This window comes from Leptidea sinapis, chromosome 33 (assembly GCF_905404315.1).
Source record: "Leptidea sinapis chromosome 33, ilLepSina1.1, whole genome shotgun sequence".
Lineage (NCBI taxonomy): Eukaryota > Metazoa > Arthropoda > Insecta > Lepidoptera > Pieridae > Leptidea > Leptidea sinapis.
Window position 1 is genome coordinate 1,890,570 of NC_066297.1, and position 26,477 is coordinate 1,917,046.

At 33.3% G+C, this 26,477-nt stretch overlaps 1 protein-coding gene across 1 annotated transcript in view; it reads left to right on the forward strand.

The window, feature by feature from the left end:
• The window catches only part of LOC126974776 (hexokinase HKDC1-like), a 60,642-nt gene that overhangs the window by 19,765 nt on the left and 14,400 nt on the right, over positions 1-26,477 (forward strand). The window contains exon 2 of the mRNA XM_050822447.1: positions 20,665-20,887. Coding sequence (XP_050678404.1) covers positions 20,672-20,887 — 216 coding nt within the window. The 5' untranslated portion in view covers positions 20,665-20,671. The remainder of the gene's footprint in view (positions 1-20,664; positions 20,888-26,477) is intronic.

Genomic DNA, 26,477 nt, shown 5'->3' on the forward strand with positions numbered 1-26,477 from the left:
TTAAAACAACAGGGAGCAAATTTAAGGAAATAATTCTTGATGTTATGAAATTTTATGTCAATTACAATTCATAAAAATTACAGTACTTTATTTATTATGTACAGAACAACTTCTTCCGTCGGCTAGTGTTATAATATAAATATTAGGCTGCACACGACTGTCAAAATGCATTACGGTGACTATCACAGTTTTAAGGTGCTCATGACGTCATCACAGTTGTCCACTGACGATAGTCAATACGGAAAGTGATGTTTGACAACTAACTGATGTACACTTCCTCAAGTGATTATCACTATTACCTGTCAACTGAGATACGATACGATACGAATAGGCCTGCTGAACGGAATCCATAAAACACATCTTTAGTAAAAATTATGTTGCTTGCGCTGTAAGAGCTGTAGCAAGTTTATACGAGATAAATAATTCAACAACATTAGAAATAATGTGTAAATATGTTAATTATTTTACCATAGTCAGTATATTTTTCAACTAAATCATTAGTAAGTTTATATTATCATTCTCGGATCAAAGGCATTTACCATGTTCTATTGCTTTCTTCTTTCTAATTTGTCTGCGTTATAGAATTGTTTGTCCCTTTCGAATATACACACATGGCAAATACATTTGAAACTTAATCCTTATAAACAGGATTATAGGATAAAAATTATCTGTAGTAGATTATAATTAAATTATGATACATAACTATTTTATTTTAATTTTTTTTAATCAACATAAATACTTAAGTCAAAGTACTAGTCCCGGTTTTCTATGGAGGGATCAAGGGATTGGAAGGCCTTAATCTAAAAAAATTTAAATAATAAAGTTTAAAAAATATAAATATTAAAGGACCACTAACAGTCAACTCTTTTCAGGCATATTAAGTTTCTTATAAAACTACTAGCAGACAGTAAATATGTACGCGTTTTAGGTAAGCATTTTCTTTTCTAAACTAGTATGTCTATTTTTGCCACAGTCTACAGCTTTTGGCTGTATATAAGCTCACCTTTGACACAATGTTTAGAATTACGTTTGTTTACAACTCTATGGCGAGAATGCATGAGTTAGGACATACCTAGGTCGACACACCCACGGTAAAAGGTCAGGTTTGTACCTGCACTGTATTACCATACATATTACATACCCTATGACCTTCTTAGCGAACAGTTGGCGACATTGAAACCATGTTAATACTGACTTTGGAATTTGTTGAGTGTTTCTCAAAAATATTGCACTATTGCTCTCAAATTATGCTAAAATGAAAATATTGAAATACTTATATAGAGTACCTATGCTTTGTTTTGTAAGTATTATCCTGTAAAAAGCTGATCTATTATAGTAAGATCTTGTGAAGTCAAATGAAGTATTTTATAGTAGTATGGATTAACCACCTCCAATCAAAAGATCTTCTACTGTCACTGCTTTAAAAAAAAATCAAATGACATTTGAATTTTCATTCAATTGTCATTCAATCTATTTGTGTCCTAGTATTTTCCTTGAGCAACGCAAGTTAGCATGTGTAACACTTGCGTTAATAAATGAAAATACTATGTCCAACAGTACGGACTTGAAAATGCAAACCAAATCAGAAGATTAGAATACAACAAAACAAATGTATCTCGTTTCCTAGAATCTCTTAAGTTTCTAAAAAGATGCCGAGACAATAAAATCATCCCAGTTTGTGTAAAAATCTCGCCAAGATTTGACAGACCTGGAATTGAAGAAGGAAGCTGAAACTGAAGTGAAGAAAGATGAGAAGACGGTTTGAAATTATCTAATACCTGGGATCCAATAATTTCTAAATTAAAACCCACAATTACACTTACCAAAAATAAGAGTCTGTCTACAGCAAATACCACCTCAGAGGCAATAAATGGCGCTAAACTTCATAATGACAACTATGACAAATACTGCTGGCTAGTGTGCGTGTATTACTCAAAATAGAGGTTAGCAGTCAACCCCAATTTGTTTCGACGTTTTCACAGCTGTCTCAGTCTGTCCAGACGTATAAATGATCTAAGATAGATACTTATACCATAAGATGCAGCGTGTTTCGGAAGGAAGAAAGTTATAGTATATGATATGTTGGTGATTACTTATCCGAAACTTAATCTATATGGCAAAACAACGTTTGCCTGGTAAAGATATAAATATTTTTATTTTTATTTATTGAATAGGAAGCCCACGTTACAATAATAATCTTTATTCTAAAGCACACTCTTATATATACTTTTTGAAAATGTATACCTCAATTACAGGCTAACTCAACATGCATATTAAACTAAAATACAATCAAGTAGCAATTTGCTGTTTACCACTTTTAATTTTTTTTTAATTTGCTTAATTTTAGAAATATTTAATTTATTGTGTACACAAGTGTTTCTTATCTCTATGCACAGTTGCCAATCTACTTCAGATAGTATTTTCCTTAGTTTGTTTCATCTTGGATTTCAAAACTTAGCCGTTGAATATCTGATCTGTGTCCAGCGATTAATTTTAATAACAACTTATGACTTGCAGTTATTAGAATACCTTCACTTCTAGGTATTTCAAATCTTAGCGCGATTCGTACACAAACTGGGATGATGTTATTATTTCGGCATCTTTTTAGAAAGATTAGAGATGCTGGGATACGAGATTCAAGTCAAATAAAATTACTTTATTCATGTAGGTCACGGAAATGACGCTTATGAATATCAAAAAAAAAAAATTTTTTTCTTACCAGTCTTGAGAGAAATCTAATCCCTTTTAACAAAACTGTTAGTTGGTTAAACCGGATGTAGTGGTTATGATGTCTGTTACGTGTACAGCTAACTTAGATTGACGTCTGTGTTTGATATCCACAATGTGTTCTTTAAGTCGGCTTGAAATATTGCGTTTGGTTTGCCCAATGTAAGACAGGCCACAGTCGCAGTTTATAGACACCCGCATCTTGCAGTGGAATATTACACTTTACTGGTCTCAAGAATGCTAGGTATTCTTGTGTAGCTTGAAAATGGTATTAATTGAAGCTAGTTTTAGGATCCTGCTAATTCTGTCTGTAATACGCCTTACATATGGTAGGTAGGCTGGTTGACGTGGCACTGTGCACTGGCGCCCTAACTCTGTTACGGTGCTGACAAGGTGGCTGCAGTTTGTTCCTATGGAGTACTCTCTTTATATGCCAGTGGGAGGCTCCTTTGCACAGGATGCCGGCTAGATTATGGGTACCACAACGGCGCCTTTTTCTGCCGTGAAGCAGTAATGTGTAAGCATTACTGTGTTTCGGTCTGAAGGGCGCCGTAGCTAGAGAAATTACTGGGCAAATGAGACTTAACATCTTGTCTCAAAGTGACGAGCGCAGTTGTAGTGCCGCTCAGAATTTTTGGGGGTTTCAAGAATCCTGCGCGGCACTGCATTGTAATGGGCAGGGCGTATCAATTACCATCAGCTGAACGTCCTGCTCGTCTTGTACCTTATTTTCATAAAAAAAATGCTGTAACTCCTCATTGAGATGGTCAGCATCACATAGGCGGCGGGCTCTCTGAAACAAACTTTACCGACAGAAAGAAGCCGTAATGGGTGGTGATGGGATTGCCTTGCTGTAAATAGTGTGGCTTTTTGTACCGTCTGCTTTGCTTATAACTAAAATATCCAAAAAAATCGGATAATAATCGAATCCGGTTAATAATTTCTTTTTCAAATGTAAATTTCACATTTGAATTTAATCAATATGAATATGATCTAGAAATGCAGATATTTTATACATTTTTCAAAATTAACTTAAAAATATTACAAAAAAAAACACAAAATAACTTGAAAGTAATTCAATTAAAATACAATATGAACTATTAAATATATCAATGTGAGAGTAAAAATAAATAAAAAAAAAAACAAGAAAAAGAAACAAATCGGTCAAAACAATATTAAAACTAAAAGAGGCATAACATATTAGAATAGTATAGGTACATGAAAACATTGTTTAGAATCGATTCACATGACGAACCAATTTATAAGCTAATCAACTGTCCATCACAATTATTAATTCAATACAGTCCACTTTGTTGTTCCAAGTGGGTCCTATATTGCTTTCACTTCAATAAATAGATGATATAGTACATCCTATTGCACGATGGCTGGTCCATGCGTCAACTCGTGAACGGGTGCTGCTTGTGGTGCCTGGTTGTCCTGTTATCTTAATATATATAAATGCAGTATCCTGACGTTTGTTCCCAGTGAACTCCTAAACTAATGAACGGATTTTAATGGGGATTACTTCATGGAGTGCAGTTTAGTTTAGTCGATTTGGGACCCATAATCATTTAATATGTACAGAACAACGTCTGTCGCATCAGCTAGTAGTTAATATATCATTGTATTTGTTCCATGAGATTATTAATAAGAAAAGTAATCATGAGTCAAGACCATCAAATTTACGAAGAAAAGCACAAACAATGAATTTAAGCTCTCTAACTCGATACATCTAATATACGATATTTTTTATGTATAACTACAGATTATATGTACAAGAGATATAAATTATTTTTTTCTTTATGGACAGAAAGTGCATTATTATTTATAAAATTTTTCAAAAACCAGGCCTATCTGTATAGCAATCATGACGGAAGGGGAGAGTAAGTAGCGCGGGGAGTTACTAGCGATTTATTAATAGAATTGTGAATTTATCGAAGTTATTCATTTTATAATTTTGCTCTTCTCAAACTAAGGATCGCCTAAAAATTTTATAAAAACAGTCCAGCTGTCTTGGAGTTCCTATGAAACATAATAATAAGTATATTGAGAGTTAGGTAGTATTATGATCGAAATCAAATTAAAAACTATCAAAATCGATTTAATGGAATGCCACTTTCAACAAGGATCAATAAAATTTTCATTTTGGCAACGTAATATAAACGAATACTCACTGTCCGATTTCACAAAATAAAATAAACAGAAGTTTGCAAAATTGGTATTAACTTGTTTTCTGCTTATTTAACAACGTGATTGTTTACTTAGCTTAAACGAACACTTAAATAGCTGTACAATAATAACACGTAATAACATAGAATCAAAAGCGATGATTTGCTGTTTCCACTGCTACAAATTACTTCGTTTTTATAAATATATAAATGATTTGAGTTTTCTGTTGTGTTAATTCCGCCAATATTTGTCTTTAAACAATTCGACACGTGTTCACGTGAGTCTCGTGCCAGATTTTGGCGAGACAACACGTCCTGAGGATGCCTCGTGTAGAAGCGAAACACGTGTCGAACTGTTTAAAGACAATTATCGGCGGAATTAACACTAAAAAAACTCAAATCATTTGTATAATTATGGATTTCCGCAAAGTAACGCCTAATTCAATAAATTTACTAAGTTTTTAATCATTCTCGATAATGGTCATTGTATATTAGTTATTTATAGATTCGGATTAAGATTTAATTTTTTATTTTCAGAGCATAGGCAACGAGTAGCTACATCAGCTCAAACCAAAACAGTATCAAACATGATTAAAACGCAAAAACCCTTTTAGGTATAACTAAAATCAAATTTCGTAATTTAGGTTCTACTTCTTTTTATTCCTCTTCAGGTTAGGCGTCATCTTTTTGATTGGGTCTTGATCACCGGCCAGATGGAACAGTTGTGTCACGGAGATAATTAAAAAAATTATTAGATGTACTCACTCAGTAACCCACTAATTTGTAAATTACTGCTTTACGATTAGAAATGAGGACCCTGTGGACAACATCATGTGCAAAGAAATCTCCCACTGGAAAAACTGATTGGCGGAGGATTATTGATAAGAAGAATAGACATAATTCCACAAACTATAACTTAAATACTCCGAGGAAAGTCAGAGAAGCTGTTAGTCCAAACATATTTTCGGTGCATTCAGAGATCCTAAATCAATTGTTCGCGTACAGTCCGAATCACGTTTAGCTTGGAAGGGGACTAGTGATGAAGGACACAGGATACTCGGTGACGCAGTTCCTGGACTATTAAGTCTATTTATGACACTTCTAAGGCGCAAAAGGCTAATATACTTATGCAGCATATAAGTGTAATACGATAGTTTAAAATAGAAGGAGTGTCATAAAGCTAAGGACTTAAAAAAATCTAGTCTCATCAATATCTACTACTCATACTTGTCTCACATGCACTGAGTTACCAATTCGGTCTCCATTCTCTTTTATGTGCCTCTTGTACCTAATGGTCTTTCCAAAACCCTAGAGATCCGTACATAAAAAACCTAGAGAACCTGTAATCCACCGTTCATCTCTTTAAATAAGCTCAATGGCGACTTTTAAAATGATGCCACAATGTAAAAACAAATTCCAACCTCACAAACGAAAGTCTAACATCTTTTCATTTTCAGATTCTATTATTGTTTTTTTTTTAATAATTGTCTGTGGTCAGTCGAGAAACTTTCAGTATGGCTAAGTATATCTTCCTAATATATATAAATCCAGTGTCCTGATGTTTGTCTCCAGTAAACTAATGAACGGATTTTAATGGGGATTGCTTCATGGAGTGTAGTTTAGTCCGATTTAAGAGATAGGATAGTTTTTATTTTGATTTGGGATGCATAATTATTTGTTTTGTATGGACATCTTTTCCATGAGAGAATTTATTAACGCACGGTTTGACAGTTCTGCTGTGAAACAATTATATTATAAAAACAGGGAGACGAAATAATTCTTGATGTTATGAAATATTAGTGAGAAATTCATTAAAAACAGTATTTTATTTATTATGTACAGAACAACGTCTGTCGGTACAGCTAGTCTTAATATATATAAATTACGTGACACGTTGTTTGTCCGCGATGGAATCCTAAACTAATGAATGGATTTTAATGGGAATTACTTCATGGAGTGCAGTTTGGTCCAACTTGAGAGATAGGATTGTTTTTATTTTGATACGGGACCCATAATTATTTTTATTTTCAATATTTGTTTTGTATGGACATAGCATGGTTTGACAGTTCTGCTGTGAAACAATTTGACAACAGGGAGCATATTTAACGAATTAATTTTTGTTGTTATGAAATATTATTGATAAATTCATAAAAACAGTATTTAATTTATTATGTACAGAACGTCTGTCGGGTCAGCTAGTTTATTATAATAATTAACTGTAAAATAAATTACTGATATTAAATATGTAACAAAATTATTATCTTATAGATAATTCATATTCAATATTTTTATGTTTTTATCATAGCTTCATTATGGAGGTCATGTTTACTAACTAAATATTATATAATTAAACATGTTGTTTTTATCACCGTTGCGATATAAAGGTAAACTTGTTTGTGTAGGGTAAACAACCCAAATCATGAAATTTACAAAGTTGAAATTACTTGACTTTGTTTTTACATTATAATTTTTAAACTAAAAGTTCTATTTGAATATAACACTTTTAATGGATTAAAACGCATGTAATTGTAACTGTGTTCTTACATTAGATTTTTGCTTAAAGGTACATTTTTATTATTATTTTATTTAAAAGTTCTAATTTATGTAGACTGTATTCCGGTCTTTTATTAAATCTATTGTTTCTAAAGTTTTCTTGAAATGCTTATTTTAGTATATAAAACCATATTTTTTTTTTAAAAAAGGTTTCACTTACCTTGTTTAGTTTTCTATGGCCCATTACAAATTTAATCTTTTTTTAACTTCAAAAGGAAAGCGGTAAATAGAAAATTATAATATGATTCGGAAGTACCTAAAATGCATAAAATACATGACAAAAATCAATGCTTACAAATAGTTTTTCTTTGTAAGCATTGATTTTACAGGATTGATTGAAAATATTCCATCAAAATTTAAAATATTCATGCAAACTCGTAAAGTAGAAATAAATCAAAACACTATCTCAAAAACACGTAATGCTCTTGTTTTTGCTCTCTCTCTTGCTCTTGATCCATAAAATATATCAAGAACGCAATGAATTGACTCGGTAAAGGATAACATGCTCTTGGGCCAATTCTGTCAATACCAAGTTATCACTGGGGTCGTGCCTCCGGATAACACTATCGACTGATAACTCTGGTGTCGCAAGCTTTGTTAATTACTTAACTCAGTTTGTTTATAGATATCCATTTATTGCGTTGTTTAAACAATTAATTATACCCATGCTACCTAGAATAATATGTAACGTAAGTAGGTGATGAAACGAGCTGATGGCGCACCTAACGCTGTATCATCTGCCCTATAGCAATATGTTTTGATTTGTAACGCATGACAAAACAATCTAAGTCGTAGCATCCTGTAATACGACGTAATTCATTTCTCAATGGAATGTTTCATATTGTGCCTGCGATTTCATCGGTACTCATTTCTTTCAAACTAAAACAAAACAGTACAAGTGCACTAATATTTTATAGCAAAAATAGATGTGCTTAGCTTAGCTTTACTGCTAATATATAATTATTTTTGGCTAAGCCCTACTACTATTTAATCAGGTACTTACAAGTCTGCCATTTATAAGTGTTGTGACTTCACAGGCCCTTTAAACAGCAGTATGGCATACAATGCAGCTTTATCAGGTGATTCATCTACTTCCAATTCAATTGCCAAGTATAAAAGCAATCTTAAATATTAATCAAGTAACTTACAAGCCCAAAGGAAAGTATTTAAAACTCACTCTCAAAATCTCTGAATACGTATATTTTAAATTCATGTTCGTCGCTCAATAGCAACATAAAATGCAGATAAGAGTGTATGGTATGAAACAATGTTTTAAATACTTATCACTGTTATTAAGATAGCAGTTGTTAGGGCGTTTGAGAAATACATGAATAATGCAAAATACATGAATACAAGGTTCGCAAGTCTACTTACATTGTCATATTTTACGGTATGCTCTAGCCTGTTTTCGTAAAACTCATACGTTATTTAATTTTTCATAATCATTATTTTTAACTCCATTATTACTATGGGGAATAAAATTTCCAGTGCCTATTTGTGTTTTATATGTATCTATAGAGAAGTGCTGACCTGACAAACGTTGATTGCTACATAAATTAAGTACCCCATGCCCGCTCATTGAATGAATTCTCATATGTAATGAAATGTCACTGACTGAATTATTTGTATTGCGAATATATAGGTATTTCTAGTCAAAAAAATATAGGATCCGAATAAGTAGTCTCCAATATATCATACGTATAATAAATCCTTCTTCGAAATGCGCCGAATCTAATCGTTAAAGTATTTTTTGGATCGGTTCAGTAACTTTTGCAGTATAACCGATGGAAAAAACCGACTGTCCATTTATTACTATACATTAATTGTAACTGTGACACTTGACATCCGATAAACATAATAAAATGTCTTGATTAGGTAATCTTAAGCATGTTGGAAGTTAAGATTGTCTAGATTCTGAAACTGGATTAAACTGAACAGAACTAGATTTGCTTTTGCGTATTAAATCAAGTCTTTATACGTTTGGGTAACTGATCCTCTCGAATTCAAGAGCAAGATTTTGATCTTTTACTGTGTAGTATATTAAGCATAAAATATTGTTGGTTTGTAAGCACAAACCTGAACTATTTGTAGAAGCTGGCCAAGAGCGATTGATTGAGATGATAGAGATTGATTTTGAATGAATGAATGAATGAATGAATGAATGAATGAATGAATGAATGAATGAATGAATGAATGAATGAAAACTTTATTAATAACAAACACAAACCACACAGAATAATACAACTAAAAAAGACTTAGAGGTAAAAAAATAATAATTAAAAACTGATACTTAGCATAAAAATATACAAATGATAAAAAAAAAATGAAACAAATGTATGCATAATATTATAGTGATTATCTTAATTTAAAAGTACTGTGTAGCAGTCATTGTTATCAAAAGGAACTGACTCAGCGTCATGCTGCATTGGAATAATACCAACACAGCGCTGATTTTCAGCAGCCCCCAGGTGACCCATTGAGTAACTATTAATGTTAAAAAATAAATTTAGTTTTATTAAAGGTTCCATCGTTTTCTGTGATTACGGAAAAATAAAGAAAAACAGTGGTATAAATCCATAAATCACACCAGCAGTAATCTCACCAGCTACGGCGCCCTTACCGATCGAAACATAGTAATGCTTACACATTACTGCTTCACGGTAGAAATAGGCGCCGTTGTGGTACCCTTAATCAAGCCGGCATCCTGTGCAAAGGAGCCTCCCGCAAAGTCTATTTCTCGCATGAGAGCCGTGAGTCTTATAGTTCTGGTATTCAAATTCAAATATTTTTATTCAAAGTAGGATTCAAAATCACTAGAACTTCAATAGAACGTCATAAATTACCACCCATATTAAAAAAAGAGGTCGTGCCCTACTTGAAGCCTTTAAGGGTCTCACACCTTATATAAGAATAAAGAATAGTTATCGAATACGTGCTGAAATGATTTTCATTTCAATTATAAAAATACTAACACTACACCTCCGATACAGAAGGTAGTCCACTATTATATATTTGTTTTTTTTTCTTATTCGTTCCTCGCTTCTCTCTATTCTCTCTATTAGTTTAAAAAATTAATATAAATTATCTGATAATTTTCAATATTCATTTCTTAATTAATTGGTCTTCTTGTAACATGGCTTGTATTGGTAACTTTACCCTACAAAATGTGGTTTGTAAGACTTGGCGCCAGTTTATGGTTTCGGTTTCATATTTCAATACCAAGGATATTGTTATGAAAATAATACAAGGGCACTTATTTATTTATTATTTACCAACAACGACTGAACTGAACATTAATAATTAAAAATTTAATTTGAATGCTAATTATTGTGTTTTCTATTAGCTGTGTACAAATTTTGTTAAAATAATAATTTAACTGGCTGATATGATATTATCCTCAGACAATTTATACGTCCAGATAGAGACAACCGATGAAAACAGGCCAGGTTTAATACTTACACTTCCGATATGTATGACAATTTGTGTAACACTCATAAAAGAGGTTAATTCTAAACTCGCATCTTTTTCGACGTTTTCGCAGCTGTAACAGTCTATCTAGACGTTTATAAGAAATTATCCAATAAAAATTATATGAAAAGCAAAAATTAATAAGAAATAAAAAAAAGTGAATCAGATGGCGACTTCAAAATGGCTTTTATATTATGTAGAAACTTATAACCCTTTCATGTTAAGCTCTTAAGTATCTATCATACATTTTATTGTTATATAATAAAAAGGTAAGCCTACCGTGTCTGTATTGTAAATATAAAAAAAAAAAACAATCATATACATGCTGTATTTAAGAAAATTTATTGAATTAGGCGTTACTTTGCGGAAATCCATAATTATACAAATGATTTAAGTTTTCTTTAGTGTTAATTCCGCCAATATTTATTTTTAAAACAATTCGACACGTGTTTCGCCTCTACGTCGAATTGTTTTAAAAACAAATATTGGCGGAATTAACACTAAAGAAAACTTAAATCATTTGTATAATACTGTATTTATGCAATCAAAGGCAATATTCGTCTGTTTTTCGGTTCGTCTGTGCGTTGCACGCTACTCCAAAAAACGGCTGTTATGCTGATATGTCAAACTCCTCGTAATGTCTACATAATGTTTGTTTATTTCAATCGTTTCCAAGGTAGTTTGATGAAATCTACGCAAGCGAGCGCCCGCTGGTAATAAATTCCTAATATCTTACTTAATAAATACCAATTATTTGCAAATCATCTAAGGATTAATAAGTATATTTCTGATAGTAATTACCTCGATGGAGTAAATATCTTGGAAGGAAAATAAAAATAGTTATAGGATTAATTTTACTGTATCTATTAAAAAGATAAATTTAAGGCTGAGATAGGTGACCTTCCCCACTAAATATAAGTTTAAGCTGGGTACATACAGACACGCCAAACTATGCTCATAACAAGGAACAAAAGTAAATTGTAAATAAAAGAATAGTTGGTGAAAAAAACTTCTTAAGTTCAAAGTTTAAATTGATATAAAATTTTATATGAAATATTGCCCTTTTTTGTACAATAATCTATACATATAAATAAAATTAGAGTGTCTCTTTGTAATATTGAAATTACCGTTTTTTACTACATGTATATAAATATATATACGGTACATACACCAAAATAACATTTTTTACAATTTTTGTCTGTCTGTCTGTCTGTTTGTACCGGCTAATCTCTGAAATGGCTGGACCGATTTTGACGGGACTTTTACTGGCAGGTAGCTAATGTAATAAGGGGTAACTTAAAATTCTTTTATTTTAGAAAAATAAAGTAATTTTGCAATGTCCAAGAAACGGTCTAACTCTAAAAATAATTTATATAGCAAAACAACGTTTACCGGGTCAGCTAAGGACATATTCCCATAAAATGACATTATTTTATCATACTTATGTGTTTAATAATATCAAAATATGAAATAATGATCTATTTTTCACATAATAATAATAATTTAAATGCTATAAATTATAATAAGATCACAATTTAAGCGTTCAAAATATTAGATAGAAGAATAAAAGTGGGAAATGGCTCTTCCAGAAAAACGGTATCAAATATGTAAGTATACAAAATGGTGCGTTGCTTTCTTTTATCGCATACAGAGACTGACCGCGGCTGTAGGGCTATGCAGCCAACATTAAAAAAATATAACGAGGAAAATAATATTATTTGCTGCTTAAATTATCCTAATGAAGATTGCTTGTCTGCTGCAAAAATTAACTTAAACATTCCAATAATCAAGAATTAATTCCACAATTATTGTGTGTCAATGTTGGTTTGTAGGCGCGACCTGACGTCAGAGCCCCGCCAACCGATGCTCCGGCCTCCGCGCATATAAATAGCTACACACACAACAACAACTGTCTTAATCTACACAACATGCACACTACTATACATTATACAAAGACCAGGGCTGTCGCTTTATTTTCTGAATGAATAATGTATTTTTGATTTGTAAGAAAAAAGCGGTCTTAAGTATATTAGCTTTTACATTTACATGTAATTAGCTTCTGTAGGGGACTTCGTCAGCTTTACATTAGCTTAGCTTCAGCAACATTTGTTTAATTTACCAGTGGGAGGCTTTTGCACCGGATGCCGGCTAGATTATGGTACCCACAAGGGCGCCTATTTCTGCCGTGAAGCGGTAATGTGAAAGTATTACACATTACAGTCCGTACGGGTGCCGTAGCTAGTGAAATTACTGGGCAAATGAGACTTGACAACTTATGTCTCAAGGTGACGAGCGCAATTGTAGTGCCGCTCAGAATCTTTGGGTTTTTCAATAATCCTGAGCGGTACTGCATTGTAATGGGCAGGGTGTATCAATTACCATCAGTGAACGTCCTGCTCGTCTCGTGTTCTCTAACAACTAATATATGCTATATCCAATGGGCAAATCTTACAAGTAGCGATGCCTTCACGACACGTCAACTCGTCAGCGTAAACAAAAACGATACCCAATCCGGTGGGTCACTTATCTAATGCCCAACGGGCAAAAATCTGTGAAACAAAGAGTTCCGACAATTATGCGAATGCCTCGGGAAGATTTTGAACTTCTTACAAGCAGGTTAGAGAAAGTGGGTAATCCTGTTCGTAAATGGACCCAATTACGGAGTCCGATTATGGACACAGGAGCCCCCATACCATAATATACGAATAGTCTATGGAATGTTTTAACTCAAAAGTATGTACATTAGAAAAAAGTTTTAATTGATCTTTAAAAATTAATATTATGCATTTTATTGATTAATCCGATACTTTAAGAGTTATCGGACGAGATAGATAAATCGGTTCATTAAATGGGCCATAAATCGTAAAACGGTAAGTTTTACAAAAACGTTTACCGGAAATAAAAATGCCCAATTTTATTCTCTACACTAAAGGTCTCAATAACTTTTGCCCTAAAGTGCATAGTGTCCGAGATAACGGCCAATTACTTTTTTCAAGATGGCGCTTGAAGCTCCATATGGATCTGTTAGCATTTTGTGATTTCTTCCTTCCTAAAAACGGCTTTTTTACTGGTCTAACTACCCGTGTGTTTGTGAAATGCGTCACGTTGTATATAATAAGCTTACATATAACTTACGAACGTGCAACGAAAAAAAATGTTGTATTTCGTATTATTAACCTCGCTTTGATGAAGTTTTCACTTCGTCTGGTGTTAAGAACTTACGGTTTTTTTAGGGATAACCAAAGAAACGAGCTAAACAGAAAATACCTCTTCGGAACACTTCCGCGACGACGCACAATCAAGCGCATTCTTTGCGTATCATCAAGCCATCAAGCGGATCGCATAGTACTCGTTGCTCGCGTTCAAATATTATTATTAATATTACACTATATTTTATTAAATTTAAATAAAATATAATATAATTAATAATAAAAACTAATTAAATTATCATTATTTAACAATTGATCATTGTGTGTCTTCTACCGAATTTATCACAGGGAGTGTTACGATGAGGTGTATAACCTGATTCCTGCCGCCGAATTCCACATTCGCATGACACGCCACAAGTTAGGATATCATCCCCACCATCTGGATGTGTGGCGGTCCTCCACAGTGCGGTTTTCAAGAAGCTTTCTTCGACGTACTGCAAAGCTTTGGAATGAACTTCCATATGCGGTGTTTCCGGGACGATACGACATGAGTACCTTCATAAAAAGCGCGTATACCCTCCTTAAAGGCCCGCAACGCTCCTGTGATTCCTCTGGTGTTGAAAGTGATGTGATCACTTAACACCAGGTGATCCGTACGCTCGTTTGTCCTCCTATTCCATAAAAAAATATTATTCAACTATAATTTAAAATTGTAATTACGCTTGGCAGCCCTGGTATAGACACGTGGATGATTATCCTTATAGTGTAAGGTAAATAATACGACAAGATAATTTAAAGTTTAAATTACTTGTGTCTTCTGTGGAATTAGAACCTGATATTGAATCCGGAACTGAATATTGAGCTACTATTCATTTATAACGCCAAGCTGCATTGTACATTTTGGCTTCTTTTTTCGAAGACAAAGTTCGAATTTAAGTTTCTTAATTCGATAGACACATATTATAAAGTCTAATTTTCTTTTATTTTTTCATTCTTTTTTCAGAATTTCATTAAATTACTGGGCAAATGAGACTTAACATCTTATGTCTTAAGGTGACGAGCGCAATTGTAGTGCTGTTCAGAATTATTGGGGTTCTTTAAGAATCCTGTGCGGTACTGCATTGTAATGGGTAGGGCGTATCAATTAGCATCAGCTGAACGTCCTGCTCGTCTCGTCCCTTATTTTCATAAAAACATGTCGATATTATTATTCAAAAACGCCTTCCGAACTCCAAATGTGCGCGCGAATTATCCTTTGACTCGTGTATAAATGCCGCCACTGTGCGGTTGGCGGCGAGCGTTTGGCACAAATTGCTAGCCACGCTCTACACTTTGGTCAAGCGCGTTGGGCAAGGGTGCAGTACCTTATGTGGCTATGATGCAGGACCTTAATAAACGTTGATGAAGCGTGGCCGGCAAAGATAATCAACAAAACATCACGTATCACTTAACCATACCTGGACGACCGAGCCTTGCTCGAATTCTTAAGAATGCACAAAACTGGAACAAAAAAAACTAATAGGACATCTGGATAGGAACCGGTGTCTTCTACTTTCCAGATCACCCAATCCCATCTTTATAGTCTAGTCTAGAGCTATTATAGTCTTGGTTATAGTGGCGAAATTTACCTTTATATTCTAATGTTATTGTAGCTGTTTCTCATTAAAAAACGGATAAATCTAAACTAACTGAAACGATTTCTCTCCCCAGAATCTATTTGTATACTCAATTTCATTAAAATCGTTGGAGCCGTTTCCGAGATTCAGATTATATTATATAGCTGACCCAGCAAACGTTGTATTGCCGATATTAAAATCGCGATACAAAAGTAACTGTTGATTATAGATGGGTGAAAATTTGAAGTTGTATGTATTTTTTAAATTAAAAAAAAAAATTAAAAAAAAATTGCCGTGGACCACCCTTAACATTTAGGGGGATGAAAAATAAATGTTGTCCGATTCTCAGACCTATCCAATATGCACTCAAAATTTCAAGAGAATCGGTCAAGCCGTTTCGAAGGAGTTTAACTACAAACACCGCGACATGAGAATAATTTTATATATTAGACTAGCATTGCTGGTAAAGATATAAGATATGCGACACCAATCACGTAGTTCTGCGCCCTGAATCACTGAACAAGTACAATGCTTTTTTGCTGCATAAATAGGTGTGTTGATACTGCCCAGATGAACATTGCTGCACAAATTGTACTGCTGTTTCTAAAGTATTACCCCCATGCATTTTTTGCATAATAGATAATCAAACTTATAATATTTTATCAGGATGGAATTTTATTTTATCATAGCCTGTGTCGGTATATCTAGACATTTTTATCGTATTACGGCTGACTATAATGCGTCAAGCCTTGTTAGATAAATTTTTGCCAGATATAATTTCGTTTGGTTTTTATCGATTTAAAATAATCTAAAAGCAAAGGAAATGTATAAGGCCGTGACGACAAAAAAATATTTATTTTTTATTTTTATTTTTAGTTGCATTAAAATATTCTTCATTAAAATAATTTAAAGCAGTTGGAAATATATTTCAAATAGAAACTCCATGAATATTAGTACTCTTGTATTTCAGTCTAGTATATTTGTAAGTATGTTTTAAATTATATTTTACAGTCAACCAGTAATATGCATTACTTTCATGATCTCCGACACACTCTTAGAGAATTATCTCCTCCAAATAGTTAAAAAATCGGCCAAGTGCGAGTTGGACTCGCCCATGAAGAGTTCCATAGCAGCAAGTACCTTATGTTGTTGTTATAGAAGTTCTTGTACTTCGTTGTAACGATTTATGATGTATTAAAAAAAAGTTACAGGGCGGGGGACATTTTACCACTTTGGCAGTGTTTCTCGCGCAAACTGTTCAGTTTAGAAAAAAATAATACCTCAAAATGACATCAAAAAGAATCAATTTTGAGAAAATAAATGCCAATAATCTTAGAAATGAAAACCCACAACTACACATACCAAAAAATAAGAGGACACTGTCAGTAAATTTTGCCAAAAACTATCTGTCTATAGCATATACCACCTACGAGGCAATGTCTATGGCCAAAATCGAAAGCCGAAATTTCGGTCCGAAACGAAAAAAAAACGAAAGACGAACTTCGAATTAAATTCTATTACAGTTTTTCGGATCCGAATAGTGCTGGATGGATTTCGATTCGGAACCATAGACATAACCACAAAAGTGAATTTGTAGATACGATCGTAATAATTTCAAACTACGAAATAGCTAATTTCAAGTGAATTTGGGAATAAGGTAACGAAAGACAAAATGTCTAATCGTGAACTTCGTATCGATCTTCGGATCCGAAACACTTTCGTAATAGGAAAATGTACGATCCGTCAACGAAAACTTCGTATTTCTATTTTGGTAATAGGGCTCCAGATCAGTGTTTCATCTGCAGTCCCCCTGAAAACGAGTTCTGGAAAGGTCTTGAAAGGTCAGGTTAACTAAAATAAATATAAAAATGTAACTTTTACGCAAAAATCTAATGTAAAAATAAAGTTACAACTACACGCGTTTTAATCCTTTAAAGTGTTTTATTTAAATGTGTAACACTCGCGTAAATCATAATAATACTATAACTTCCAATATCCTAAGCCTAAATGGAAATTCAGGTCATGGTTTTCATAAAAATGTTATGTCTTTGGAAATGAGCCAACATTTATAAATTCAAAGGAAGTATCTATTCATCTGATTTTCGGATGATATTTTTTTTAATCATACGATTATCGTATGAATAACTATTATTTATTTGTACGACAATTTTCAAAGTAAATAATTGTACCGAAATCTAAAAAAAACGGTGCATTACCTTGTAATAAGATTAGTAGCCTTATAACCGTGGATCAAAGGTCTATTAACTATAATTTATAAAAATTGGTTAGGTTAGGTTATGTTAGAACAGTTAAAACAATGCACGAGCGGCAGCGGCCGGCGAGTGCCAGAAACATATTCTAGGCGTTTCCCTTTCTTTCCTCCCCATAAAAATGTCTCAACTCTTAAAATGTTATAATTTGGAGTTAAGGTTAAAATGCTTTTTTCTCTGGAACGGTGCATTACTTTGTAAATAGAGTGGTAGCATTATAATCGTGGACTAAAGCTCTATCCAACACAATATTTTTTACCTCATAATTGGTGCTACGAGATACTAAGTTTTAACCACTTGTCCGACAAGTTTTTAAATAATAACTAATATAATAGTTAATAAATTCATTTTTTGCTTTAATATAAAATAATTATATTTTATTATTCAAACGAAAATCGTATGACTAGCAACAACCAAATTCAAATCATCTATTATCCAACCAAAGGAAAAATGTAAAACAGAACCTTGATTTATATGAAAATATACACAGGAGATCAGATTTGGTTGTGAGGCGAAACATAGATAATGGTTCGAAACGCAAAAAATATGTAAAATTCAAAGAACTTTGGAATACTGAATATTTTTTTGGGCTTTGGTACTTTTATGTATTTATGTAACTAATTAAAATGTAATTTTAAAATTCTCCTGTTGGAATGTCGCTGGTGGCTTGGGCATGGGGAAGGGCGCTGCATCTGGTGTGGGACGCGACTTGCGTCGACACTCTGGCTCTGTCAAAGTAACGTTAGTTGGTGCTGGGGCTGCTGCTTCGAATACCGAAGACAGCAAACCTCGCAAATATGTCGGTCTCAGTGAGTCTTACATCTTTGTGCCGTTTGGTGTCGAGATATTTCGCGCGTTAGGCTCAGAAGCGCGGAGATTGTATAAAGTGCTATCTTAGCGCCTTAATAGGGCTACTGAAAATCCAAGCGCTGGCAGCTATTTCGGTCAACGGTTAAGCCTAGCTATTCAACGCGGAAATGCGGTCAGTATGCTTAGTTAGACTTGGTTCACTTCCCCGTAACGATAGTTTCAATTAAATGTAATTATAGTTATAAGATTTGTTATTATAATAAATAAAACTGTAATATTAGTTAAAATCAGTTCAGGCGTCTCTCTTCATAGGCTCTAACACCTGCGTAAATAATTTAATTTAAATTATAAACATGGACGTTTCATTTCTGAATTGAAAGAGCGTGTCTCTTTCACTTCGCATAAAATAAGGCGTGTTATATTTTCTTCTTCAAGTGCCATCTCCTATCGGAGGTTGGCAATCAATAAGGGTAACTGGATTTTGTTCACCGCTGCCCTATACAGTGATATTGTACTCATATTGAACTACTCATGTTCATCTGCGGCCAGTATTTCCTTTGCCTTTTATCATTTCTTATATTATGAACTGTAGCAGGTCATATTTAGAATTTCGCATTATATGACCAAGGTATTCAATCTTTCTTTGTTGGATTATATCATATTATATATATCATTTTCGCTGTAGTCGTGTAAATACATTATCTACGACAGACACACGCAGCGACATAAATTTAATATTATCAACGTGTCGCTATCATATATTATATCTATTTTATTATTTATTCATATTATGTGTGTACTGTCTTTACGATATGTCTGACAAAAACGCTGAAACTCAATTGAATGTCCAAGTTGGATTTTTCTAGGATTTCATATAAATTCGTTAGCCAAAGCTTCTTGTCGTACCTGATTTTTGATTAGTCAAACTGGAGCTTCGATAAATCAATAAAACATAATATAACATTAAAGTATAAAATACGAAAGCTATGATGGATTTTGTTCTTGTGGTAAAAGAGAGAACAGTGTAACAGGCTTTAAAGTATAAAATACGAAAGCTATGATGGATTTTGTTCTTGTGGTAAAAGAGAGAACAGTGTAACAGGATGTTCTATTCTAAGTGATCATTATTTTATTTAGATATTATAGATATAATAAAAGAATAGATGAAGCCGGCCTTTTAATAGGAAAAGCGATATGATGAGAAAAAGTAAGCTATTGGAGTAGTGAATAGTTTCAATTTTGACGCTGCATATAGCAAATTATGCGGGCATTTTTAAGTTTTTTCCTCAGTTTCTGTGAATATAATTAATTATAATTATAATTGCTTAATGGCTTTGATAGCAACCCTAATTAATTCCAATAAAATTTCAGACACGTTAATTAACCAATAATTAATATTTAATTTTACATTTGGAATTAGTCTTAGAGAGTTTGCGATTAATTTCCCAACATGGGATTGTTGGTAATCTTACTTACTATCATGCTGAAGAAAGGAATTCAGAGTATGCAAGACAATAATTAAAATAAAAAGAAAATTAAGATTAAATATAAATATAAAAATTCATAAAACTAAAAATATTTTTACAGAAAAAAATATCAACGTTAAACATACTTTAGCTCTAAAACAAAGTAACTAAAAATGGAAATTATAACTTAAATTTCAAAATATTGAAGAGAATACCTTATATATATATACACTTAAGTTAAATATATATATACTAGCCGTTCCTGCCCGCTTCGCTTTCGCTGGGCGAATTTTTAAAGGAAGGAACGTTGGAATTCGAAAAATAAGTAGCCACAAACCATCTAGGATAAATTTCGCATCGAATGGTGGTAGTAGTTAGAATGGTGAAAGACCATATATTATATAAGGTAAAATAATGATATTTTATTTTTGTTTCAGTAACAACATGTCAACGGTAGTAGAAAACGGTGTTCTGGGAGTCGAAAATCGAGTGAATGGTCATGTTTATATGAATGGCAACAAAAGCAATGGCATCAGTAATGGTGTTGCAAATGGCAATGGTGCCAGCAACGGCAATGGAGTTGCAAATGGAATCGGCGCTTGGGAGAAAGAGTTTCTTCCACCGCCGTTGCAATTAGATGATATAGCCAGAGCGATTAAGGTATGTATTATAAATATTAAAGAAGAAGTGAGGGTGACAAATTCAAATTCAAATTCATTAGTTAATTCAAATTTTTTAATTGTTTAGATTTGAAAGAGCGAAATCTTAAGTCGATTTCCTAATATGCAAATATTGGGGTAGAGCAGGTTAGCAACTGTAAAATATGATCCTGTAGATGAAGCCACAACCTGAGAGTTGAACAAGACATACAAGATTTATCAAAGAAACGTCACTCTAACGGTTGGCTCAGTTGTAAGAGCGCTCGCACGGAAATCGAGGGGTCGCGAGTTCGAGTCTCGCATCGTTCATAAATTTTGTTTTCAAATTTGATTTGTATTATTAAAGAAGAATACCTTCTCTCTCGTTGTACGCTCGCTTTGCACCCGTACGTAACCGGAGTTGCTCAAGTCCAAACAGTCCAAAGACTTGTGACTCGAGTGTAGGTTATAGAGCCCCCTTATGATGTACATCAGAACTCATCTCCACTGCTACTGTTAGTGTAGTTTTAGTTCTAGGAAATAACATTTTTTTTTCATAGGGTGGCTAACAGCCATTAATACAAATACATATATCTACATGTTTACATATGGGCCAATTAAGAGCCTCAACAAATAGGTATTAAATACTTTTTTAACGTTTTAACAAAATAGTCACAGCTTAAACTAATTAAAGGCATTAACTATGTACTGGGCTGAATTAACTTAAAGTATACACTTATATTATCATTATATTAGCTCTCTGTGACCTGCAAATAATCTTGTATAATATATAAGAACCATATTAATGTTTCTTAACACTACGTAAGCTGGAACAAAAAAGATCTATTTCAGATGATTTTAGTTTGCGTAGTGTATTTATCTCGACAGTTCGAGGTCCTTGAATATATTGTCCAGACAGTTGGTATGGTATTAATCATAAACTTAGTATACTACCGTTATAGACGAACCCTGTGTGAAAGATAAGTAACTATACTTACTTAAAAACCTAGGTGTGACAAAGAGACGGAATAGCTGAAGTCCATGAAACCGTTTTGAAACAATTTAGTGTCCATTAGCCTCCTGACAAATTGGACCGCGTTTTAATTTTAGTGTTTTTATCGTTATTGTTCTGTGTTTTAACGGATATTAATTAAAAATATAATGGTGTCGTGTTCTGTCAGACTGTGTTGTTACAGCAATAATCCAACTAAAGAAACATTTTGCAGGTAAATACTGATTCATCAATACTACTTTCGTGATATTTATTTTTGTAGAACATATGCACTAAAAATTTTTTGACAAAAAAACAACCGACTTCAATATCACTATTTCAATAATTGCGAATTTTTATACAATTTAATTAATTAATCTAATTCTACTTATGATTATTGTCATTTTTGGAGACGGTGTCCTTCCGCCGCGACTCGCTCTCGCCTCCTCACAACTCAAGCACATCTCACCTATAACTATATGTATGTAGTCAAAAACCTGTCTTGTATGACACCGACTCCAAAAATTACAATAATCGTAACTAGAATTAGATTAATTAATTAGATTGAAGATTTGAGAAGCACCAGTTTTCAAATAAAAAAAGAATTATCAGATTCGGCTCACCCAGTCGAAAGTTTTGAGGTGACAAACATAAAAAAAGAACATACTGACGAATTGAGAACCTACTCCTTTATTAAAGTCGGTTAAAAATACTAAATATTACATTTTTTTAAGCAGTAAACACTCTTAATATTATATATGTGGTACATAATGAAATATTGTATACGTGAATATGACGCCGTTTATCAATATGTTTTATACTTTTATAGGGATTGACCTCAAATAAAATACTACACACATCACTAACTCACTAACATATCTGTAAAACTAGCACACATGAACATTTTTATTTAGTCTCGTCGTAATGATGAGAGTTTTAGTCTATTACGCAAGTATAATAAGTTTATGGTATTTGTCTCTCGCACATTCTTCGCCTACTAGACTTAAGCATAAACTGACAGACTAAATATTGATAGAAATGATAAGACCAGTTCAAGAAAACCAAGGAAATGACTGCTATTGGAAGAGGTCAAGGTACTTTACTCGAAACGTGGCAAATGGAGGTCCATACTGTCTGCCCTTCTGGATATACCTAATTATCCTACTTCTATGTTAGGACGCTTTCGTAAAAAAATTATAAGAAAATAGCGTATATTACAATGGCTGTAATATACATAACAAATTAGTTTGTAAGGTGCTGCATCAATTATATGAGTCGTGTTTAACTAATATAAATTATTTATTTCATGGTCGTGATTACTGTCACTATTAGTAATAACATCCAACAAATACAATGAATTAACCATAACATGTCGCCTTAACATAGGTCGACCTGGCACCACAAGCAGCACCCGTTCACTAATTAACGCATAGACCAGCCATCGTTATTTCGCACTTATTTGACGGAATGAGATGTATCTAATATTTTAGTGGGGATTCCGGTCACGGCTGACGTTGCCAACAGCAATGTTCTCAGTGATGGCAACGGTATTGCGTATACCATTGCCATTGCTGAGAAATCATTGTAAGTTTTTATAAATTATTATAATAATGTGCAATTGAATCGTTATTATTGCAAAACATTTCTGTAATGTATCTGATAAGTTTTTAAATCAGTTTTGTTTATTATATTCAAGTTTTTTCTACGCCGTTTTATGATAGCTTTATCAACATTATATGTATATAGGTAGCAAAAAGTTTACAATTTAATAACAACAATATTATACTATCACTTAAGATAATTATTGTTTGAATCTCCCGGACTGTACAACTATAAACATAATCTTTATTGTTTTATTATAGCGACCTATGCGACTTCATATCTTAAAGTAAACTGCAATTTTAATAAGTTGCTATTTTTCAACCAATTTACACTGATATGCCACGTTTTTTATCGTTTATAAGCCTAAATAATAACGGCTTATTTTGAAGATAGGTGATCATTATCACCCAGTAAATATCTTTATGGGATTCCGTACCTAATGGAACTTAGCTTAGTTAACGCGAACTTAAGGCTTGGGACCGAGCCAATGGCCTTGAGGGATCGAGCGGAACTAAGTTACCTCACTCGTGCAAGAAGGCCATTGTTTTAATGTATATATATATATATATATACATTTTTTTAAATACTTTATATAAGCTGTTAAAAAATGGTTTCAATTTCAAGACGAACAGGACGTTTAGTGCTGCTCAGGGTTCTTGAAACATCCAAAAATTCAGAGCGGCACTACAATTGCTCTCGTCACCTTGAGATATAAGATGTTAAGTCACATTTTCCCAGTTATTTCACTAGCTATTAGTTTGGCGATTTCTTGGGATAGCAGCCTTATTATGCATTGGGTTGTGTTAGCTTAAGTTCAGCTTAATTTCAGCTGTCAAATGTCTATACGGTATGTGTGAATTGATGAATCAACTGTATTATACTTTAAGTACGTACTCAATAACTATAACTAAGTTTACTTATTAATTTACATTTTTTTTTTTACTTACTCGTGTAAGGCATTTAGTAATTGACGTTTGTGTATTTTGTTGCATCACTTTGCATATATTGTAATTGAAATGATTTGTAAAATTAATTTGAAAATAAGAATCTGTATTATCATTCAGTTTTGAAAAGAGCAACCTTAGAGTTTCTTGCTCGTTCTTCTCTAAGGAAACCTGCCTTCCGAACGAGCTGTAAGAAAAAAAAATTCCATTGAAATATGTCTTTTTTAATGTAATGCAATTTACCTACGAAATAAAAATATTTTTGTTTGTTTGCTCTATAGATCGCTGACTAAGACTCCGCTGTTTGATCAGCTTCTAACACGAATTTAGCGATGTATTACCACTTTGCTTGGCAGTATATCTATATATATCATTGTGAAGATATATATCAACATCTAAATCAAACAGCGTGTATACAGGATGTTTGTCAAACTATTATTTTAAAAACAATTGTGAGTTTGCTTGTTGGTTTGTTTCTTCTTCTTCTTCTTGTGCCAAGCGAAATAGTTTTTCTAGGCTGGCGATTTTCGTCTATTGCCGGATTTTACGCAACCAGGACTGTTTTCTTCTTCCAGCGCGTCGTTTGCCCTCTGCTTTGCCAATCAATATAAGTTGGAGCAGTTGGTATCTCTCGTGTCTCAAGATGTGCCCCAAATATTACACTTTTCTCTTCTTGATTGTATGCAGTAACTACCAGGTTTGCAGTAACTGCCGACGCGCTGACGTACTCTCACGTTCGAGACTTTCTGTGTCCAGTTGGTTTGTTTGTAACGCTTTATCCGTTTAACTTACCAACTAGTCATCATAAAACGTACCAAAAAGCTCTTTTGCACCGGATCCGACTAGATTATAGGTACCACATCGGCGCTTACGCCGTGAAGCAGTAATGTTTTAGCATTACTGTGTTTCGATCTGAAGGGCGTCGTACTTGTGAAATTACTCGGCAAATGAGGCTTAACATCTTATGTCTCAAGGTGACGAGCGCAGTTGTAGTGCCGCTCAGAATTTTTGGGTTTTTTGAGAATCCTGAGCGGCACTGCATTGTAATGCGCAAGGCGTATCGATTACCATCAGCTGAACGTCCTGCTTGTCTCGTCCCATATATTCATAACAATATTCAATAAATGTGGTGTTGTTAAGGTTAAATGCATTGATCAATAATTTTCGCCCTGTATAACACTGCAGTACTGTCGGCAATTTAGCAGCAGTGTTCAATTGTGATGAATGGTTCTTTGATTGACACGAGTGACGACAACTGCAGTACTTGATCGCTAATTATTGTAGTTGGGCCTCGCATATTCCTTGTAACAATGAATCTGTACTTTTTTTAAGACAATAAGGGATGAGACGCGCAGGACGTTCAGCTGATGGTAATTGACACGCCCAGCCCATTACAGTGTAGTGCCGCTCAGGAATCGTGAAAAACCCAAAAATTCTGAGCGGACTACAACTGCGCTCGTCTCCTTGAGACATAAGATGTTATGTCTCATTTGCCAAGTAACTTCATTAGAGTATGAAATACGACAAAATGAAAATATTATAGTTATTATTATGAAGGGTACTCACTATATATATTTTATTAATTCGATGCCGATATATCGATCTATACTTGGACGTCGTCAGTAGTGTGTGTCGTGAATTAGGAAATCAAAGACCAAAACGAAATAGAAGCCACTTGGTCAGATTATTATAATAACAAAACTATTTATAACCTTTTTGCTAATGTCTTAGTTGTAATAAAAAAGTAACTATGAATGTTTGTAACATATTCTCAAGCAAAGCCGTGGGACAATTCTTAGTTTGTTATTATGATTTTACTGTACATAATAAAGCTTCACAAACATCAAAGGAAATTACACATAATTCCTTATATTGTTCTCGTGATATAAAGATAAGGCTAACTGTGATAAATTGTGAATGCTATTTTAAATAAACAATGTATATATACATATATACAAACGTAGTGTTTGCTATGTAGGTACTCAGATGCAAATAAAGGTTCTATTTAGTCCCCGATCTAGACCCTAATCATTAAACGTATCATATTCATGGAGATAAGGTATTCCGTATAAATT